Below are 23,395 nucleotides of genomic sequence, written 5' to 3'. Positions count from 1 at the left end.
CACTTGATTTTTTTTTTTTTTTAAATCTTCGCCTTGGCCCCCAAAATTCATAGAGCTTTTTTTATGAGCGAGATGTACAAACATTTGGTTGATTGGAATTATTAGTTCAAACACTATGGCAACAAGAGAATGGATTCCCTTGGTTTATGCATAATAAAAGAGAATTAAAGTTGACCAAAATCTTCCCAAGAAAGCATCCTCAAATTTTGTACTTTTGTTTCTTGTTGCTGTTGGTATGTTGCATATTAGGTGTTGAACTAGATGAAACGAGGATAGAGAACACCATAACCAGATGTTCAAAAATCTTTTCACGTACTGAAAAGGCCATCCCAAATAAGAGACCAAATGAACCATGTACTAAATATTATAGTCAAATCCTTACCAGTTACTATTTTCTCTTAAATTCGTACTTAATTCATTATATATATATGTTCAACTAATTAAAAGTAACCAAAGACTCTAGAAAGAAATCAAGTTGCAAGACTAGTCAACCTGAAACTCTTGTGGTGTTACTTAAAGTTTTTACTGTTGCAGGCTTAGCTTTTTTCTATCATTGATTAAACAATTAATTGTTAATTTGCCAAAGAAGGAGGCCTCGCGCTAGCTCTCTATATAAGGATGCAAAGAGTGATAGCATTGCAGTGCAGTATAAACAAAGGAAAAAGAAATTCACCCAGAGAGAGAAAGAGATGAATATTAGCTTGAGTTCCTCCTTAATTCTTATAATAACAGTGTTTGCAATTCAAGAAGCTTGCCATGGAGAACCATTGAGGCAAGATTATTACAGGGAGTGTTGTCCTCGTGTCGAGGACATTGTCAAGGAGGTCACTTGGAAATATGTTGCACAGGATTTGGCTTTGGCGGCCACATTACTGAGGCTACATTTTCATGATTGTTTTGTTAGGGTAATTCATGTCTTTCCATATATATCATACTCTACTATTAACTCATGATAACATTACACATGCATCTCTTCAATTTTTTTTTCCTCTAATTATCGCTATTCAATCCACTTAAACGTAAACAAAAATGTATATAATGTTTCGGATACATACAGTATCACACTCACAACATTTGGGTTCAATCCACCTATAAGACCCACACACTGTAAGTGTGACGCTACTTGAATTTGTAACATTAGATATTGCCTCCCTTTAAACTATCAGCATTTCATTAACTTTCAACTTTCTAATGTGTTTTGTTATTTTTGCAATGTTAGGAATACAACTTTTTTAACAATCTATATCACAATTTATTAAGGTGGTAAGCTGTGATTGTTATAATATCACTTTTATACATACTCATTACCAATATCATTGTTACTATGTACTAATTGTAACATACCATCTCAAATTCTCAATTATTACTGTGAAAAAGGTTGTTAAAATTTTATGGCAATATCTGCTCTTTTATTACTTAATCCTCTTTTCCTGTCAAGAAATCATCACATGTGATGGACATGTGAACAATACTTTGTAAAAAAAATTTAAGAAGTGATCTTGCAAATTTTCTTAGTTAATTTTACAAAAGACTATCGAAATTATATATATTTGACCTTTGAAAGTCAAAATCTATAGAATCCTTCCTATATATCACATTTATTTAAACCATAATACTTACTTAATTTGACAGTATTTCTAAGCATATATGTCTGGTGAATTATATGTTAGGGTTGTGATGCCTCAGTATTGCTCGACTCTACAACACAAAATACAGTTGAAACTTGAAAAGGATGCACTTCCAAATCAAACCCTGCAAAAAAAAAAAGTATCCAACTTTATAGACGATATCAAAGCTGAAGTAGAGAAGAAATGCCCTGGAACTGTCTCATGTGCTGCTATTGTGGCCTTAGCTACTAGAGACTAAGTTTCATTCCAAGTAAGCTTTGGAAAATAATTTAGTAATCTGGACCAATATTTGGATGCAGTTCCATTTTTATTTATGTTTTATTTAACAATTTTCATTTTAGGTTTTCTATTCTATAATATGGTACAGCGAAATTGTTAAGTTTAATATATATGTTGTATGGATATGATCACTGTAGTATAAGAGATCATTGTGGGAAGTGCCACTGGGAAGAAGAGATGGAACCATATCACATGCTTCACAAGCCATTGCCAACATCCCTCCACCAACTTCCAATTTTGATCAACTCAAACAAAATTTTGCTAGCAAAGGCCTCAACATTCTCGATCTATCTTGTAGTTTTATCAGGTAAAGAACATAGAAAGAAAGAAAGAAAGAAAAGTTTAAATTAAATATTTGGTTATTAAAACTTTGTTTCAAATCGTCTTTATACTTTAAAATATTTTACTTCAGTCCAAGAACAGACCCAAGATTTCATGCTAGGGGGCTGGAGTACAAGTAAAAAAAAAACACAAACAAAAAACTTCAAATAAGCATCTATATAGTATTAACAAATTATCAGTCAAGACAAAAATACACAAAATTTTTGTTTCTTAATATATTTAGATGCAATCATTTATCAACAAAGACAAAAAAACACAAAACACCATCATTTTATAATGCATTATAGTGCAATCATCTATGCAATCTTAATTTATAGATTTTACTAGTTTTCAATTTATAAATTTATCTAATTTAAAAATATTAGTTATAGCATTATGAGTTAGCAATATGGACTGATAATCTTGGAGGGGAGGGGTCCAACTATAAAAATGAATACCTAGGAAAAATATATATCTTTAGGTCAACTCCCTCCTCTCCTCCCCCCCCGCCGAGCGGGGGTCCATCTCTACTTCAGTCCACATACTCTCAAAATACTAACATCACAAGCAAAATATGTTTATACCACATCATCAAAGAGACTTCGATTTTATGAATTCCATGTAAGTATTTTTCATCCATCAAATTATATTAATAACTTGTAAAGTCTAAAGTTAATGTTGAAGATCAAATATGTTATAATTTAGCGACACAAACAAAAAAAGTAATAGAAAACTAGAACATCTATTTTTGTATAACTTTTTTGAGAATCATATAGGTTTGATTTTTTAAGATAGGTAGCTTAATTAGGTGCCAAGTGTTTGAAAGAAATTCATGAGAATTTCAATCAACCTAGGCTCTAACAGAAAAACGATCATCTTCATTTGGAATGGATTCATTTATGATTCGGATTAAAGAACTAAATATAAGTGTATAATATTGTTTAAAACTTTGAATGACATGACAATCTATAAATTTTTAGGTTTAAGAAATTAAATTATAACTATAAAATTTTCTCTCTCCTTTTGAAATGAAATATCATGTTTTGAGGCTAACTTATTAAGGCCAAAATATTAAATAGAGTTACCAAGTTTCATTTAGCCCAGCTACTCGGCTAATATTGACTATACCATTATTACTATAATCTTTTCTTTTCTTCTTTTTTTCTGCTTCTTCTTCTTTTTTCTTTTTCTTTTTTTTCTTCTTTTTTCTTTTTTCTCTTATCTTCCATCTTAATTTAGCCCAAAACTAAAAATTTATCAATTGTTAGGTGCACACATCATTGGAGTTTCTCATTGCCCTTTTTCCGGTAATAAACTATATAATTTTACGGGAAAAGGCTATGGTCAGGACCCTTCTCTGAAAATTCATCGTATGCCGATGACTTGAAGACCAAATGCAAGAATCTCTCAGACAACACAACTACATGTACCAATGGACCCTACAAGTTCTGAATCTTTTGATACCCATTACTACAAAATTTTGGTAGAAAATGAAGGTCTTTTTCAATCTGATGTTGCACTTCTAACTGACGATGGATCTTTAGAAGAAGTCAAAAAATTGCTTTCCTTCCAGTATTTCTTTAGAGAAGTTTGCTCACTCTATGAAGAAGAGGGGAGAAATTCAAGTGCTTGCAGGAACTAAGGGACAGATAAGAAAAAATTATAGGGTAGTGAACTGAATTCTTGAGAGTTGTTTGATTTAATAAAGTGAGAATATGCGTTTTATTTATATGGAGATTTCTGCTTTTCATTTTATCGAATTGTGATGAAGAATTTGAGATCTATTTGAGCACAATGTGAGGCTATAGATTTGTGAGAATAATAATCAAGAGGCTCAATCTTTGTAAGTGTGAATTGAAAAAAATAAAATTTTTCTTGTTCTTAAGAATATGTACTCTATAAAAATTTTCTTGTTTTTAAGAATATGCTCTCTCTCGTTTTATAAGTTTTTGAAAAAGTATTCATTTTAAGTGTAAAATTTATAATTCAAGTAATACGATGGCTATACATATCATACAAACATCAAGTTATTTAAATTCCTCTTTCATGTAAAAGCAATGTCAATTTTACATGAATTTACTGTTTTTGTCCATCACTCACAATCAATCACATTAGATAGTTATTCTACAAAAAAAGAAAAGAGGTGTTACGTCTACAATATTTTTATAACAAATCGTAGGTGGTTAGTTGCTACTGGTTCAAATTTGAACATAATACTAATATTATTTTTTTGCCCTAACAATAACAACCAGTACCAATCTACCACTTATGATTTGTTGTGAAAATATTGTAAAAATGTTATAGATATGTCCATTCTCTAAAAAAAAAATCACATCAGATAGTTATGAATGAAAATAGGTGTGGAACATGTTGTGGTCTTAGGATTTTGAAAAGTGTTATGTCTACAAAACTTACACAACAGTTCCATAACATATCATAAATTGTAAGTTATTATTGGTTTCAATTTGAACCCACCAATAAAATTACTGATTTATCCACCAATAACTCTTCATAACATATTTTTTGTAAAAATGTGGTTGACATCGCAGCAATTCTCTACAATTTTTCATCCCAAAAAAAAAAAAACAAAAAAAACTGTTTATTTTCCGACCCAACATTATCTGCACCCTTGTGATTGATTCGCTTCTCTATAACGGAATAACTGCCCAAAAAATCATTAAATTCCTAAATTACCCTTCTCCTTTAAAGCGTTCTCTTTGAACTTTTCCAATTACCATGCATTGGTTTTATTCTCTCTTTCTAACAGTTCCGATGGGAAAGAAAAAGAAAAAAGACGAAGTACCCGATAAGGTTTCTTAAATTATATTTATCATAATATCACTATTTTTTTTTTTGGAATTTCTATTAAGAATTACAGTGACAAAAAGAATCACATTTCCTTAATTATTTGTCAATGTTTTAGGTTGTTGTCGTAGAATTCAAAGTGTCAATGTATTGTAATGCATGTGAAAGAACCGTTGCCAAAGCCATCTCCAAATGTAAAGGTACTCTTTTGTTCAAAACCCATATATATTTTTTTTATGGTATTAAATTTATTTGTCTGTTTGTTAATTTTATATTTTGTAAGGGGTGGAGAAATTTACAACAGACATGAAGAAACACAGGGTTGTGGTGACAGGTCGGATTGATCCACAAAAGGTTTTGAAGAAATTAAAGAAGAAAACAGGGAAGAAAGTAGAGATAATAGTTAAGAAGGAAGATGCTTCAAAAGAATCTAATGAGGGGGTTTCAAAACTTGATTCTAATCAACCAATTTTGTTTGATTGTTGCAATGATGATGAATGGTTAATGATGTTTAGCGATGAGAACCCAAATGCATGTTCCATCATGTAGATCAGATATACATGTTTATTACAGGTGTATTGTTTTTTTTTTATTATATATATATAGTATCACTTAATATACAATTTAAGTTTATTTTTTTATTCATTTTCTCATTAGAGTAATGTGAAAATAATGAACCAAAGATTTGATTTGTCTAGAATTTTTCCAGGATATGTCCTCTCTTTTTGCATTGCTTTCCACTTAATTTTGTTTTCTCTGTTGTGCACCCTATTCCATTTCTTTTTAGAATTATTCCATTAAAAAAGGGTTATTTTTTAATTAATGGCATTCCATGACTGTAATTGACAAAAACAATATCCTGAAATTGTATATTAAGTGTTTTATTATTTTTTAAGGAGGGGATTTGATTCGAACCAAGTTCTCCTCCAATAAAAAATTAGGTTATACTATTGAGTTTTGAATACAAAATTAGGTTATAGTTATACTATAGAATTAGGAAAAAATTCTATATTCTTAATTTTTAAAGTGAATTATGTCACATGTTATATTAGACAAAATAGGCCATATGCAGTATGTGAAGTGGACAACAATATTTCTTTTCTTTTTTTTATAATTTTATAGTCACAGTAGAAGTTGAGATTTGAAAATTGGATATCTTAAAAACATAAGAAGTGTCAACTAATTGAGTTACAAAACTTTTAACAATTGGTTCTTCAATCATACATTCCAATAAAAAAATTCTAAACTAACTACTAATTTTAAAATACTTATAAATTGTAATACACAGAAAATTCACTATATTTGCAAGACAGCAGGCATAATTTATAATTTAAAAAAAAATGGAAAGTTTTCATTAAATCACTCAAAAAAATTTCTTGTAGCATATTTATTTGAACTTCTTTTTTTTTTTTTTTTTTGGTGAGCATCTTGTCAAATCCGCATCAACACTTTACTGATGTCAAATGCTAAGTAAACCACAAATCATCATTAGGCTTCTTTTGGTTATGGCAAAGTAAGGCGAGGAAAAAACAATAATATCTTACTTAAAAAATAAATACAAAAAATGGTTAAGGGCACTTTTTCCAACCAAAAAAAAAAAAAAACATAGCTCAAATCGTTGAGGTCACTTTACCAAAGAGTTCTTCTCATCCTCTAATTTGAAAAAATTTAAGATAGACTAAGCTACAGCTAGCACTCAAGTAAGAGTTTCTTAAAAATTTTATCAAATTTCACCAAATAACTTAGCATATGCTCCACTTGGTAGTCATCCAACATTACAATTGAGAAGTTAACAAGTTAAACCTCATATTCAAGCAACACAAGCAATTATAAAAAGAAATGCAAAGTCCCTAAAACATCAAAACTTGTCAAAACTAATAGATCCATTTTGCAAAGAATCAATCAAATACCTTGAATCGGCGAGAGCCTCCTGAACCCTACCATTGAAAACAAAGCTAGGGTCTCTCTCTTTATTTGTTTAGATTTATAGCTCCAACCAAACCATTTATACATTTTGGTTCGCTTGATTTAAAATTTAGTATTTATTCTAATTATTTTGAAAAAATTTATTTTCAATATAGTAAAATTTACACACCATACACCATGGTTGCACCAAATGACTGATTATATGTATGTGTTACACATTATGATTTTTTTTTTATCATGTGACTTGTCAAAATTTTTTAATTTACTAATTATTAATATAATTTTTAGGGTAAACTACATATTTGGTTTCTATCCTATACACCATATTTCAATTCAATCCCTAATTTTTTTAATTGTATCAATTTGGTCTCTAACCTTTTAGTTTCATGTCAATTTAGTCTCTACCGTTATCTTTTGAATGAAAATTGGCAACGTGTCTAACGGCCAAAATAGAAAATTAACTTCCGTTGATGTGACAATAAATTAAAATTTTATTTTGGGTGTTTGATATGTCAACAATTTTTATCTAAGATATAACAGTAGGGACTAAATTGACACGACATTGAAATGTTAGGAACCAAATTGATACAATTGAAAAGTTATGGACCAAATGAAAATATGGTGTAAAGGATAAAGACCGAATATGTAGTTTACCCTAATTTTTAATTAAACTATGCATTACATTGGAAATTGCAACTTAGGACTTTACCTTTTTTTTTTTTTTTGGAAATGTTAATGAATGTCCTAAGGGTATTCGTTAGTGAACCATTTTAAGAAAGTTTTTATGGTAAAAAAGAACAAACAATTAAATTTTGACTTCTTACCTTTTTCTCAACAAAAAAAAAAATACTAATGTTTTGACAATTTTTCCAATTTCCCATAAAAGCTGTATAAAATCTTCTCTAAAAATGGTTTATTAACAATTGTCTTAATGAAACCCGTTAACATAACCCTTTATATATATATATATATATATATATATATATATAAAATAGGACATACGATGTATGTATAGAACCTTGGACTGTCCCAAGCATGATACTTATATCATGTCCATGGAAAATTGCAACTTAGGAATTTTTTTTGTTACATGATTTTCGACTTAAACTTCCCACGTACTTTCCAATGGAGAGAACAATATAGACCAATTCATAACCATTTTTTCAAAACAATCCATAACCATTAGTATTAAGTAATTAAGAGGATTTATTAAATTTAGGGTTTAATTATTGCTTATACCAAAAAACTAATTGATAGCTTAGTCCGATAATAAAAGGCAATTATCATGAATGGACACCATAAATTGAAATTATCTTAAAAATAAAATTAAGAGACATAATAAAATTTGTTCATATAGCACGTGCTTACATGGCTGAAATAATTTATTTTGGAGAGGAGGCTGTAATAATTCAAAGGGCATATAATAAGGAGTAAATGAAATCACGTGAAAATGAAATCACGTGATCACATTTCAATTTTGTCTGAAAATTCTGAAGAGTTTTCCACGTTTGGAAATCGACTTTCAGCAATCCTTATTACTTATTAGTCTCTCTTTCTGTCACTCGAACACATATAATTAATTAGTCTAAACTCGAAAATCGAAATGGTGTTGCAATCAACGTAAATTTGGGATTTTCGTATAAGACGTAATTGCTATAGATAATGTTTTCAATCTCCAAAACAGTGAGACTCAGTACTCACAAGAGGCCATATCTTTATTATTTTGGCTTAATGTGGTAACAAATCAATTGCTCGTGTTTGCCAACAAGATCTTCTTGCAAAATAGTTTTGGATTTTTGCTCCTTTTCTATTGACAATGTCAGTATTGCATAGTATGAAGATTCTTCCACCTCATGAATTCCCTCAAGAAGCTAGAAAGTTTGATAGATAAAAGATGCTACTATTTGTCTCTTCTTCATTTTTTTTTTTAAAGAAAGATCTCATATTTTAAATTTATAGAGCTGTTTCAACAATTTTTTTTCATTCAACCAAAAAAAAAAAAAAAAAACTTGAACATGTGAATGCATTATACAACCATCAATAATGTTTTTCTTTTTTAGGAAAAACTGTCAATAATGTTTTTCTTTTTTAGGAAAAACTGTCAATAATGTTAATGAAATAAATAAATAAAAATAGCATCTTTTCATTTCATAATTATTGATGTACTAATACATTATAATAGACATAACGTCAATTCACGTGGGTCTACTCCTTAAACAATTTTTATTAGCATTAGACAATCACAAATTCACAATATATCATAATTATCAAGAAAAAAAAAATCACAATTTATCATATTAATAATGTGAAAATGATTGTAAAGAATTTTGTGTCCTTAACTCCTCCAAGACCCTATTCTAGAATAAATTCAACTCTCTATCCCATAATTAAGGCTATTATATAGGTATTAAAAAAAAAAAGAGGCTAATATATCATATTAGCCTTGATTATGATAGATCTATCATCCTCTCCCACATATTAGCCTTGAATATTATATTATCTATCATCATCTCCCACTATTTTTAATTTTGTTTTTGTTTTTGTTTTGGATAAAATCATCTCCCACTCACTAATAAAATCGTCGTTATTGGAACGGAAAAGGTCCACTAATTATGTGACACCTTATTTTGTTGGCACTTAGGCTTAAAGATACATGACTTGACATTGACAATGGCGATTGTTTCAACTTTCAAAAAAAAACTTTCAATTTCATGACCGTCCCTCCACTCTTTTGTTGCAATCTTGCGATGTGTTTGTGTGTATGTGTCAATGAAAGGATATATCCATGCACGAATGAAATCTGTATTGCATCTAGCCAACCTGATGTGAAATGACCTTTTACTGTGTAAGCAATAAGCAAACACTATTCTTCTATGACCATATTAATCTAATCCCACCAAAATAGATGGTGGGGTTGGGGGATTCCATATATTGTTGAGAATTATGAACCTTTCAAATCAAAAGTTGTTTTAAATTGAGAAAATGTAGTTCCAAAAAAAAATATTTATCACATGTGGTAAATTGTGTACTGTAGATAAAAAATAGTGGTCTATATAAAAGTCATAGGCACTACACAGTTTACCACATCAAAGTTATGATAAAAAAAAAATTTGTAATCCTAAAATCACCATTTAAATTTGGTGATAAGTGTGCGTTTCAATGTCATTTTTTGCTATTTTTAATAAAAAATAATAATAATCAAAATGCTTTTTTGTTTATTAGTTGAAATTTGGTTAAAGGATAAGTTTATATCTACAAACAATGAAAGTTTAAAAATTGTATAATAAACAAATAAGCTAAAAACTTAAAAGAAAAAGTTATTACCAAATCGACACTTAGGAATGTCAAGCTTCCATTGATCTATTACTGCCTCCTGCACTTCTTTAATATAATTATAAATAATAAAATAACTATAAAAATAAATAAAGGCAACAACAACAACCAGCCTCATACAGCAGTAAATATGGGATCCATACATTTGTGAATCTCTCATGCTATGAGAAGGCGGTCTTATGAAACCGCTCCATGAGACACCTCCTTGCAAGTAGTGCATTATAAAGTTTCCATTAATCATAGTAACTCTTTACTCGGTGTTGGTTAAGTATCTCAACTCTCCCACAATCATGTATAAGACTGTTGCCAATCTCTAAGCAGCAGAGGTATATGACAGTGGCAAAACACCCCAACAGATCACTGAATGGACTTAAGCTCAAAGATTTAGCTAGCTGTTTGACAAAGATTTCAAATGATTTTTTTCATGTCTTGTTCTAGGAGAGAATTGTCTAGAGCCTATAAGAGAAAATAAACGCCTGTTATATTTGGTGAATACTTTGAAACTTTCTCTCTGTTTCACTCTAAGACTCTGGCTCTAAGTAGAAACAAAATCTTATTAATGCAGTAAGAAAGAATACAAGAAAATAATACATCAACTATACTCTGTTGCATGTATACAAGAGTAGAGCTCTGTAACAAACTAAGAAACTGAATCCTAACTACCAGTTGCACAGTAGAAACGGTTTTACACTACAGTTATGGCTAATTATAGATGGAATTAAAGCTTGATTAACAAGTGCACAGATCCCATTAGCTCAATTAAGTTGATTATGGTTATCGTTGGTTTGCTAAATCAAAATGACTTCGTGTTGGAACTTTGGGGCATCTGCTGGTCACATGAGTCGCTTAAGCGACATTTACCTTGAATGTGAATGTATGGCAATGCAAATATTTGCAATCCACAATTATGAAGCAGTATTTATCAGACTTTACTCTTCCAAAATTGACATGACTTTTACTATAGAACACAGAACTAGATTGCCAAACATTTTGTACCTAATTAATTAATTGACCATGCAAGAGGCTTCAATTAGCTATGTTTTACACCTTTGATGCTTTTCCAATTAGAGTACCCTGGTTGTTCATAACAAGTGGATGCTGCTATTTGATGTACTGGATTGGATAGGTCCAATATAGGTTACATTTATAAGTTGACACTACTTTACAAAAAATGATAGAAGAAAGTTACATTACAGCTTTAATTTGTACATTGTTGGAAGTGTAAAACCAGGACCTCTTTTAAAGTTTTCTTTAAGACATGATCTCCAGTGCCTCTCTTGTTTTTCCAATTATATTGAACACTGTTGCTGCAATATGATATGGTGTAAGGCCCGCTTCAGTCAATTGATCAGCGGGTGATCCATGGTCAATGTACCGATCAGGCAGAACCAGAGGTCTCCACTGCAAAGGTGGCACAAAGTGAGTTATCATAAGCTGAGTTCACCACTAATGTGTTCATAGAAATATCACACTTTAGTGTTTCAGTTCAATTTCTAAAATTGCCAAAATTCTGCAACAATATTTAGATTCATACCTTTACTTCGCCATCAAGAAGGCCATCAAGGGCCAGGAACTGAGCAACATGAGACCCAAATCCCCCAATTGATCCTTCTTCAACTGTAATTAAGTACTCATGTGATTTTGCTAAGCTGCGAATAAGGGCACGATCCAGTGGTTTGCAAAAGCGCGCATCTGCAACTGTGACGCTTAAGTCACGGGATTCCACTAAAGATGCTGCAGCCAAACAACTCTGAACTGCTGTTCCATAGCCCAAAAGTGCCACTCTTTCACCCTCTATCAGTATCCTGCCTTTTCCAACCTGTAAGAAAATGACAATCCATTTCCAATTTGTTTAGAAGTACATTAAAATATTTTCTTGACTATTGGGACAGATAGCAGACTCTCAGATGAAAGTTACCTCAAGGGGAATGCCTTTATTCCCAGGTGGTAGCTGAACACCAACCCCATTCCCTCTTGGGTATCGGAAACAACTGGGCCGGTCATCTATTGCAGCGGCAGTGGCAACCATGTGAAAGAGCTCTGCCTCATCAGAAGGAGCCATAACCACCATGTTGGGGAGGCAGGCCATAAAGGTGACATCAAAAGCCCCACAATGTGTGGGACCATCTGCTCCAACCAGTCCAGCTCTGTCCATTGCAAATCTCACTGGCAATTTCTGCAAATCCACATCATGTACTACCTGTGTATGAACCAATATCAGTAATATTTACCATTACAGAATATCATCTTAGAAAGTTCTCAATTGAACAATGATAAGGAGAAAGTTAGAGAACCGTTCGGACTTGCCTGGTCATAAGCCCTTTGCATGAAAGATGAATAAATTGCACAGAAAGGTTTAACACCTTCACAGGCCAGACCTGCAGCAAAAGTAACTGCATGTTGTTCTGCTATCCCAACATCAAAGCATCTTGTTGGGAAACGGCGTAGAAAGAGATTCAAGCCTGTTCCGCCTCCCATTGCAGCATGGATTGCAACAATATCTTTGTCAATTTCTGCTTCTGCAATCAAAGCCTCTGCAAAATATGTTGTGAAAGACTGTGTGGGTGCCTTGGTTTTGAATTGCTTTCCAGTTGCTGGGTCAAATTTGGCCACTCCTGCAAAAGCAAGACCAAGTGTGTTCATCACTAAGCAAGAAAAAAGAAATATAGCACACTCTTGTCTGACTATATACATCATATATCTTTTACAAAGCAAATAAAGGTGGACAATTTTTCTTTGCATAGCATTTCAAACAAACAAAGTTGTTTTAATAGTCTTTTTAGATCTAGTGAGACAGAATAGTGACAAGTTTGTGGGGACTCAAATGCTAAGAAAATCCCCAGTAAAGAGAAAAACTAAGAAAAATAAAACCAAAATATGTCAGTCCCATGTAAAGTCAAAATCCTCACCCAACCACCTTTTTCATTTTTTTTAAATCTAAAAAAAAAAAAAAATTATGGTAATGGTTCTGTATTTACCATGATACTTGTCTGCTGCTTTCTCTGCATATGGGTATCCCCGGCCTTTCTCAGTAACAACATGGATCAGAACTGGACCCGTTGTTTTCGTACTTTTGACCTCTTTGAGAATGGAAATAAGATCATCTATGTTGTGACCATCAACAGGACCTATATAATAGAGTCCAAGCTCTTCGAAAAGTGAAGATCCGGAACCACTGATCATCCCACGGGCATATTCATCAACTTTAGCAGCCAGTTCATGCATGGGACCACCAATTTGTTTAGTAACTCCCTGTAACAATCTCAGTCAGAATAAAAGTAATCCCAGTTTCAATTTCTTTGTAATCACTCAAGTTCATTGTTTCATACCTTGGCAACCTCTCTTAGTTCTCTGAGAGGCCTGTTCGATTGCAACCTACTGAGAGCACTGCTTAAAGCTCCTACAGGTGGTATTGGCCCATCTAGAGTAGCAGTAGGTAACGAAACCTGTTTATTGTCATTAAGAATAACAATCATGTCCGAGTCAAGGTACCCAGCGTTGTTCATGGCTTCATATGCTTGCCCTGCAGTCATGGCACCGTCACCTATAACAGCAACTACATTATTCCTCCTTCCTTTTAGATCCCTCCCCACAGCCATTCCTGTTTGCACAACAATATACCAAAGGTTAAAACCAAGAAGAGAATCAAACTGTATGCACTACGAATTTTAATTGAGATAGAGAGATCAGGAAGTCATTGATAGTCAATCAATTGTATTTCCAAGGAACAGATAGCATGTTATATCATGAATAATCTACATGATATACAACTTCTGAGTTATTTAAATCTATCAGCATCCCACAAATAACCATATGAACAAATAATAGAGGAGACCACTTTCTTTAGCTTTGAAGAAACATAAATCTTTTGAGGTTGGAGAATAAGTTAACCATGGAATTGTTGTCAAAAATGAATTATGTATCATCTTATGCTGTAATTGAAATTCTTAAAAGAGGTTTTAGTCTAACAATAAGATAAACAGCGGCATATACTGGAACATATTAAATTTAATGTGTCCTGAAACTGAAATTGAAGCTTAACAGATAAGTACCCAGTCCAGCTGAGATGGTGGTAGAACTGTGACCAGTGCCAAAGCAATCATATTCACTCTCTGAGCGCTTTGTGAACCCTGCTAACCCATTTGTCTGCCTGATAGTGTGCATCTTACCTCTTCTCCCAGTCAAGATCTTGTGTGGGTAAGACTGCAAAATCAGTAAAAGTAACAATCAAATTAAGAACAATTGTCCCATTGAAATTTTCTTTTTTGAGCTAGATTAAACAAGTTTGAGCATTAAAGCTTATCAAAGGAGAACTTAAGGAAGGTGAGATTGGAACCTGATGACCAACATCCCATAATATCCTATCTTGAGGGGCATTAAAGACATAGTGGAGAGCCACAGTGAGCTCAACAACACCAAGGCTTGAGCCAAGGTGACCTCCAGTTTTAGAAACATTAAAGATAACATCAGACCGCAGTTCATCTGAGAGTTGCTTCAGCTCCTGTATCAAGGTTTTGAATGATGTTATTACTAATTTGTTATAACTGTTATACAACCATGATAGGCTCCTCTTGAAGTGAAATTGTAATAGCCATACATATGTTTGTAGTTTTGTACCTTCACAGATAGATTTTTCATGTGAATTGGATAGTTTATGGTATCCAATAAAGGAGTTGGCGGTCTCTGTGAGTGATACTCATCTTTTTCTGAAAGTGATGCACAAACCCCACCAGGCCTTTTCCTGACCTGTACTTAATCAGAACAAAACCCAAACATTTCTTTCATTAAGTTTATGCATATTTGGACATTTAAAATAGCAGAAATTTCAAAATCAAACCGAAAAATAACACGCACACACACACACCTCACCCACAAAACATGCTTCAAGTTCAACAAAAGTTTAGAATGACAAGAAGATAATAATTAAAGATAATGACAAAACGAAAAAGACCCAGTTTTCCTTTGTCAGTTCAGCCACATGGGTATTCCTTCATACATGTAATAAGTGTGTTTGTTTGATAAACAAACGACAAATACATATGAACATAACTCGAACCTGATTGAGCTTGTGCTGAAATTGGCACTGTAGATCCGTTCCAAAGGTAAAGTGAGATGAAAATGAAGCAACTTTCTGAGGATCTGAAGCTGCTGCTCTGCTCACATGGGCAGGAAAAGAAAATGCACAAAGAGCCATTGCTAACTGCTAACCAAGTAACAACAGCAATACCAAGTACACAGAAGAAAACCCGATGAACTTAAAGACTAATACTTTAGCTCAAAGCATGAAGAACCCAGAAAAGAAAACAAGATAAGCAAGGATTGGTGCTATTGTTTCCCCACTAATAAATGCTGGTTGATAGTGGTGGTGGAGTTGAATAAATAAGAAAGAGAATGTGTTTTTATTAAGTACTGAAGAAAGAGTGTGTGGTCTGAAAGTAGTGGAAGTGAAAGACACTGCTTCAAACACCGAATTCTTGGTCTGCCAAGTCTAAACTGGTACAGACTTTTGTTATTTTTGCTCCTATATATATATATATATATAGGAAAAATTGTAATACCAGCGCCATTTCAAGGAGCTCTATGGCTGGCCAATTCTCATTGGACCACGTCAGCCAAATCACAAACAGATAGATAGAAAGATATGAAAGGTTGGGCTGGGGGAGATTGTTTTTTTCTTTTTTCTTTTTTTGTAAATAGCAATGTTTCAGAGAGAATAATATTTGTAATATTTTTTTATTAGAGTAGAATTGACAAAATTTTAATGGTTATTATCTTTATTCATAGTTTTTTTTGAGGGAATATTTTTATTCATAGTTAATATCACTTTTTTGCTATTATTAAAAAAAACGTAAATTTTTTTTGTTTTTTTACAATATATGTGTATGTTTTAAAAAATGATTATTTTTTGTCTCATATTACTTTCTGTTTCATCTTTATTTTAAATTTTTTAAAATAAGCTAATTTTTTAACTTTTGTTACAAGTATATAAGTTATCAAAAAATAAATAGTTATTGCAAAAGTCAAAATCTTCTATCTCACTCTTCCTGCTCTACTATATACTCTATAAATAAAAACATACCACATATCTATCTATTTTATTAAATACTAAATTTATACTTTTTATTATTTCAATTACCTAAATATGATGGGTTATTTATTTATTTCTTTATTTTAGAAATTTGAAATAATAAAAGGCAAAATTTTAGTATTTAATATAATAGATAAACATGTGATATATTTTTAATTGTAGAATATATAATGGAGTAGGAAGAATAAAACAGAAGATTTAAACTCCGAATATAGTACATGCAGCTTGGCTTACTTTATTTTGATGAGATAGTCCACCCCTTTAAATAATGGTAGATTTGACTTGCTTGTATATTATTATTATTATCATTATTAAAGTGCCCAACAAAGTGGGCATTGCAAATTGCATGAGAGTTTGTACTCTTTTTTTTAATACTATAGAAAAAAAATTGAAAACATAATTCATTTAATTAAGAAAAACTAGCAATGTCAGTTTGGACAATAGAAAAAAAAAGTGGTAAAATATCCTCTGTTTACATAATAAAATTCGAAATACATAAAGCATATCGAAGTAAGTTATAAACAACTTTATTACCTTTTTCATTTACATAAGAGTATTGTAATTTAATAAAGAATTTAGCGTTAAAACGTCCCTCGTCAATAAGCAAAACATCATAGAACAAAAACTTACCATAATTGACAAAAGCTGTCATAAGACCACTATTAATTCCACCCTTAATTTTTCAATTATACAACATTCTACTACGTTTTACATGTTAAAAAATAAAGGAAAAAAAATTAATTAAAAGCAATAGTAACAGAGTCTTCAATCACATTTAGCAAGACATGGTTCGTGCTCTTTAATGTAAATGGATGATGCTGCCACTCACCATTTATTTCAATAAAAAAATATTTTAAAAAATAAAATAAAGACTTATAATTCGATTTTCCAGGGACCTTTATGGCTGGCCAATTCTCATAGGACCACGTCACAAGAAATCACAAACGGATAGATTGATATAGATATGTAATGTCTTTTCTTTTCTTTCTTTTTTTGACTAAAAAGGTGGAAGATATGTAATATCAATACGACATGATAATATGTACACTTTTTTTTCTTTCTTTTTTCTCTATTTCTCTTGCTGGAGAGGTAAGAAGTGTCTATTTCTTCTTCTTTTTTTCTTTTTTTTTGAGTGTTAAAAATATGTTGCGGGTCAGAGTAAGGTTATTGGCATAATAATTTTTGCAATATTTCTCAAAATAGTTGAACTTAATGAGATTTTATTGGTTTTTACCTTAGCACACTATTCATTCCACTTTTTAATTATTTATAACAATTTATCATCTTAACAGTTTTGAACTTTTTTATAAAAAAATTTGTGTCTTAAACATATTGTGTGGCTTGTGCCACTTAATTTTATGATCCACCCATGTAAAAAGAAGAGAATAACACTTTCATTTTATTTTATTTTTATTGGTTGGTTGGAATCAAGAGAGAAGGTATAGATTAGGCAACAAATGGGTGTAAAAATGGATAGGAGGGAGTGAGTGATGATATGGGTTCCTACTTTTATTTTTTTTATGAAGATATGGGTTCCTACTTTGTTTTCACCTGGAAGGCATGCATTGGTTTTTAGTTTTGATGAAACTATTTATTAGAATATGTTTTCTTCTTTGTTTGTGCTGGTTTATAAATAGTAAATACTACGTACAAAATATGTGCCTAAGTCTTCGCTGCTTAAGAGTTAAAATTTAGAGACGTGTTCCTAATATTTTCATAATAAATCTTAGGTGGTAAATTATTATTGGTTCTAATTTGAACGCATCATTTAATTTTTTTTCTATTAATAGTAACCAATAACAACCTACAACTTAGGATTTATTGTTAAAATATTTTGAAAATATTATGAACATACCATTTCTCTAAGCCTTAACCATAAGCTTTAATATTTGAGAGGTACCATTTATGTTACTAATTTATTACTCTTAATTTTTATTTATTTTGTTAATCATCTTTTCAATTGTTTGAATACATAAATTTTTCTAGCCTTTTTATTTCTCTCTCATACATATTTAGTTAGTCATTTTTTATGCATCTAATGTATGTCTAAGAAAAAATTTTAATTCAGGAGCAAGAGTTAGGGTTCAAGTTTTCAGAAGAGAACTTTACACACATTTATACTTTTATTAGACTAGAATAGATTTCTATCTCAGATTTTTTTAAAAAAATTATAATCTCCTAATAAACATGTAAATTAAAAAAAAAATTGAACTATTAAATGTATTTATACTTTTATTTATATATATATATATATATATATATATATATATATATATATTATATATAATGACATATAGACCAATGAATATAAAAACTATCACTCCTTTTGTACTTCCTTTACTAGCCAAACAAAAAATATTATATCAATCAAAAATATATTCATTAGGGCAAAAATGTCAAAAAAGATCATTTGCCTGTCTTTTGTTTTGCATATCAAAGAAGTAAAAAACGATTTCTCTTTTGATTTTTTTCTCTTTTTCTCTCTGCATCCAAAAAATTATTCCTCATTCAGGAATAAAGACTTCCTGAGTTGGATTTGAAATAAATCACATTTAAAATGCTATATGTTTAAATTCTTTATATGTGTTTAAATTTCAACTGTACACATGAGAAAGATTTTACTCTAAACCTTCTTTAATTTTTTTTCACTAAACTAAAATACAACAAACTCTCTTTCTATCAAAATATCCAATTTTTTGAAGAAAAAAAATGACGTATAGTCCAAGAATAATTGAGAGAATTTTTTGAAGAATATTATGAACTTTCCTCTAAACACGCGTTGCTCTTTCTTTATTTATATAAAATAATATATTTGTATTTTTAAAGAAATAGTTCCACTCCATTAATTAATGTTAATTTGCTCTTCTAATCTTCTCTTATTTTTGTCCATCATTTGCCTTCAACTTTTATATTATTCTTATCCATGCCGTTGAGGCCCTAACATTGGTGTGGAAGTTGCTTGATGGTTACATCATTACATTCTCCAGAACACCCTAAAACAAATAATAAAGATACGTGAAAATTTGACTGAGCATACTGGATTATAAAACATAAATGCTAATTTATCAATGAAGATAAAATTTTGTACAAATCTATAGGCCAAAAAAAAAGGTAAAGATTCAAATGTGGCACAAAAAAATTCAAAGAAATAAGGTAATAAATAAAAACAGAATTTTGTTGACCCCTTCTTGTCCTTGGATCGATCTAATGGTTTTGAGCAGTCAGGGAGGAGCCAAGAAGATAAATTGATTGAGTCCTCAAGAACACCCAAAAGAGTAAAGATACATGAATTTGATTGAGCATACGGCATACCTTATTATAAAACAAAAATGTTGCTATATTAGACAAACTTTTGTAAAGATTCAAATGTGGCACACAAAAATTCAGAGGAAAAGGTTATTAATGAAAACAGAATTTCAAACAGTCAAATATTTATACTCGGTAATCAGTAATCACCCTACATGAGTTTAGCATAGGTTAGGCAAAGGATATAATAGAAATGCCCCAATTGGCATTGCTAATTTCTAAAACTATCTGAAATATTGTAGCACATAATATTTTATTGGACACTTGCACGTGAAAATTCGAAAATTAAATGATTTTCACATGTGATGGTCAAAATTGCTAATCAGGCCAAAAGTATCCACAAGTTTGCAAAATATGTGAAAGATGTTTGGTGAAGAGTATAGACTTGATCCTTCCACCAATGTTGCAGCAGAACTATGGGCTTTGCAAGACGGAATAAATAGGCGTATTGATTTAAATTTTCCGGTTGTGTAAATAGAGTTGGATGTAAAGCTTGTTGTGTGGATTTTTTAAAGAAAGTAGATGGGGACTTAATGGAAATGATGTTGTTGTGGCAAACTGCAAAAGAAGAACTCAAGAAAATTTCAAGATTCAGAATCAAACACTGCTTTAGAAAAGATAATTAGTGTGCTGATACACTTTTTAGAAGAAAAGCTTTACTTTTTCGAGATTTTATTGGTTAATGAAAATCCATTTTCTACCCATAAAAAAAAAAGACTTGAGCCTGGAGCTATAAGCTATTGATTATGAATATTCTGTTTTTATGCTGTTATGAAAATTCAGTAACAGATAACTTTTTTATAACTCTTTTTATTTTATGGATACAATAAATTTTCAAGCATGACATATGCTTATAATGATTTATAGCCACTTACTTATTTTTTGACACAATAATAAAGAACTTGCTAACCTCAAAGGTAAACCAAGTTAACCAACTACCCTGCTTTTGTTTTTTCCCCCTTTAAATAAGAATAGGCGTGAGTTTTTTTGTTTTTTTCAATTTAAAGAACCTGCTTTCATTTCATAAAATATTGAATTAAAAGTTGGAGCTGTTACATCACCATCAATCTAAAGCTATTAGTATTGGTGTAGGCATTTTGCTAAAATCTAAATTTATCATCAAAATATAGCAAAAGTGAACTGTATCAGTGGAGACCGTCAAATTTTTTAGCTTTTGAGGTAAGTGCACAGCCAAAGAGATGATAAAAGAAAAAAAAAAATTTATTAAAAGATATATTATTTTATTGTGTTAGTGGTGATAGTGTCGTGGTGGTTGTTTATTGTAATAGACATATTATTTTATTGTATTGAATACTAAAATAAAACCATTGATGTTGGGTATTTTGTAAAGTGAGGTAGTAAAATAGATAAAGTAACTTTTTATAGTGCTAAATTTTTTGCAGCACCAATGCTGATGTGGTAAATAAATGAATTGTTGGAAAATTAGGAAAATCAATGAAAAATGAAGAATTAAAGTAGACTTAGATACACAAAATAATTGGAAGCATTTAAAAAAATTATAATATTTATTTTTTTAATTAAAAACATATATAAAACTCACAGATTAAAAAATAATATACCAAACATGCTAGTAAATAACAAGATAGCATTGCGCAGCAGCTGTAGTAGATTGAGATTCATGGCACAGCCAATAAATTGAGATGGACCACCCTTAAGGGCCTATTTGGTACTCCATCCCACACTCATATTTTTACATTTTAAATAATATTATACATATTTTCAACTACATGTATTTCAAAAAATTATAAAAATCACATCTCAAATTACTCTACCAAACACCTCATAAGTCAGCGTAGATCGTAAGTCTTAAACAATGGACAATGATTCACATGCAATAGTTTTAGTTTTTTAAAATAAAATAAAATATTTTGTCGTTAACTAGTTTAACTAATAAAGTCAATGTGACTTCCGATGGGTTCAATTAATAAAGTATTTTATTGTTAAATAAGTAATCTAAATTTATATTCTTCATCAAAACTATTTAATCTCTTGACATGATAATAAAAGACAATAAATTCTATAATATATATATATATATATATATATATATTATTCTATAATAATAATAAAAAATAAAATCTCTTAGTTTATATTAAATATTTACGGTCAAGTTTGACTTACCCAAGCCTATGAACACTCAATGAAGGATTAAATTATATTAGTTTCATGCATGCTAACAGATTTTAATACTTTTTTGTTCACAATAACCAACTATTTGGAAGTGAAATAGTTTTGAATGATTTGTGTGAGAGCTGGATTTAGCAGCCCAAGCCCACCTAATTTTAATAATTATGATTATTTTTAAACATGGACATGCCTACATAAAAATTTCATATGTAGAGGGTTAAAACTTAAAAACTAATAATGGGTCTCATACCAGGAAAAATAAAAATTGCAATTCACGTAAGCAATAAAGAAGAATATTTTACTTGAATGTACCAAATACTTTCTCCACGAGTAATGTTCACCCTCATATACAAGGAGGGTGGAATAATCCACTAGATAGACTTAACATATAATGATTTTATCCATAACACAAAAGATCCCTATAGACAATATCTCCCAACTCATATTTGGGACAGAAATAAGTTTAAACCATCCAAACATATCCCCTACATGATACATCTACATCTGGTAATTTACTAAGACATGCATGGTTTTGTATTACTGCATTTTTCAATGTATATGTCCTGTAAAGTTTATACACTTCTGAATTCATATTTATGGTGATTGTTGATAGATGCAGGCAACACGTATATAACCAAAGAAGGTCTTACTTTGCTTCAGGTCTTGTACTGACTTGGGTTTGAATTTTTAAATCATTGTGAGGACTGAGGACTCAATTAATTGTAGCTAGTTGAAAATATAGGCTCATACGTGAATGTCATGAAAGGAAAATTGAGCTGGTTTGATTTTTGGAATATGGGATATGAATCTATGACTGGCCTGAATCACGTTTAACGTTTTGAGCCTTTAGTCATACAAATGAAACTGATTGAAGTGAACACGACAACTCGAAAATAGGTTTTAGATTAATTTCATCCAATAAAAACTAATGAGCACTCAAATCGTACATGATGATCCCAATGTTCTTTGTCACCATTCTAACAATTAATTAAACCATCACAATGTCGTGACTAACTTGGTTAATAATTAATACTATACCTTCAATAATTCACAAAGTAGGCCAAGTTGCTGATAAATATTGTGGAAGAAGTAATTGCAGAGTACGATTGAATAGTTGAATGAATGAGGCCTCTCAAAACGTTTGGTCAGAAAAAATTCAGCATTAAGCCTATGAGTTTTAGGAACTTGGATCCGATGCAATACTTAGTATATTGTCTTGAGTGCAATTACATCACACTCATTCACATTAATTTTTATCACTTTTATTTTTTAACTTTAACTTTTTAAACTTTTTTTATTCAATAGTTAAAATTGAAAATCTATTTTTTGAACTTTCAATCTCAACAGTAAGTATTGCACCTTATCTGCGTCACCTTATCTGCGTCCTGAGTTTTAGCATGTTTTTTTTTTTTTTTTTGGAGGAACTCCTGAGTTTTAGCATGTGAATACAAAAGCTTGAACGAGGACTGCTGCTGCTGCGATAGCAACAGATTTTGAGACCTTCAAACACGTACGGCACTAATACATCAAATCAAGCTGGACTCCTCAAATTTAGCCTACA

At 30.8% G+C, this 23,395-nt stretch overlaps 2 protein-coding genes and 1 pseudogene across 3 annotated transcripts; 2 read left to right on the top strand and 1 right to left on the bottom strand.

Moving 5' to 3' along the window:
- The first annotated feature begins 689 nt into the window (after nt 1-689).
- Nucleotides 690-3,907, top strand: LOC142623328 (peroxidase 3-like; annotated as a pseudogene).
- Nucleotides 3,908-5,000: 1,093 nt separating this feature from the next.
- LOC142624815 (heavy metal-associated isoprenylated plant protein 19) lies at nt 5,001-5,582 on the top strand. Its single transcript, XM_075798562.1, has 3 exons — nt 5,001-5,039; nt 5,152-5,233; nt 5,317-5,582. Exons 1-3 carry the CDS (start codon nt 5,001-5,003, stop codon nt 5,580-5,582), a joined length of 387 nt encoding a protein of 128 aa, XP_075654677.1.
- A 5,740-nt stretch (nt 5,583-11,322) lies between these two features.
- LOC142624644 (putative 1-deoxy-D-xylulose-5-phosphate synthase, chloroplastic) lies at nt 11,323-15,792 on the bottom strand. 2 transcript variants are annotated; one of them, XM_075798300.1, is made up of 10 exons: nt 15,349-15,792; nt 14,910-15,038; nt 14,629-14,793; nt 14,345-14,495; nt 13,622-13,893; nt 13,271-13,544; nt 12,600-12,907; nt 12,211-12,492; nt 11,827-12,111; nt 11,323-11,693 (listed from the first exon to the last, which is right to left on the bottom strand). In XM_075798300.1, the coding sequence occupies exons 1-10, from the start codon at nt 15,484-15,486 to the stop codon at nt 11,544-11,546; spliced, it is 2,154 nt and encodes a 717-aa protein (XP_075654415.1). In that variant the 5' UTR covers nt 15,487-15,792; the 3' UTR covers nt 11,323-11,543. The 2 variants fall into 2 exon arrangements, with proteins under 2 accessions (XP_075654415.1, XP_075654414.1); XM_075798299.1 differs by having other exon boundaries at nt 12,211-12,488; nt 12,596-12,907; nt 15,349-15,661.
- Between the last annotated feature and the right edge of the window lie 7,603 nt (nt 15,793-23,395).

The sequence above is a fragment of the Castanea sativa genome, chromosome 2 (genome assembly GCF_040712315.1).
Source record: "Castanea sativa cultivar Marrone di Chiusa Pesio chromosome 2, ASM4071231v1".
NCBI classification, from domain to species: Eukaryota; Viridiplantae; Streptophyta; class Magnoliopsida; order Fagales; family Fagaceae; genus Castanea; species Castanea sativa.
This window is presented reverse-complemented; position numbering and strand designations above follow the sequence as displayed.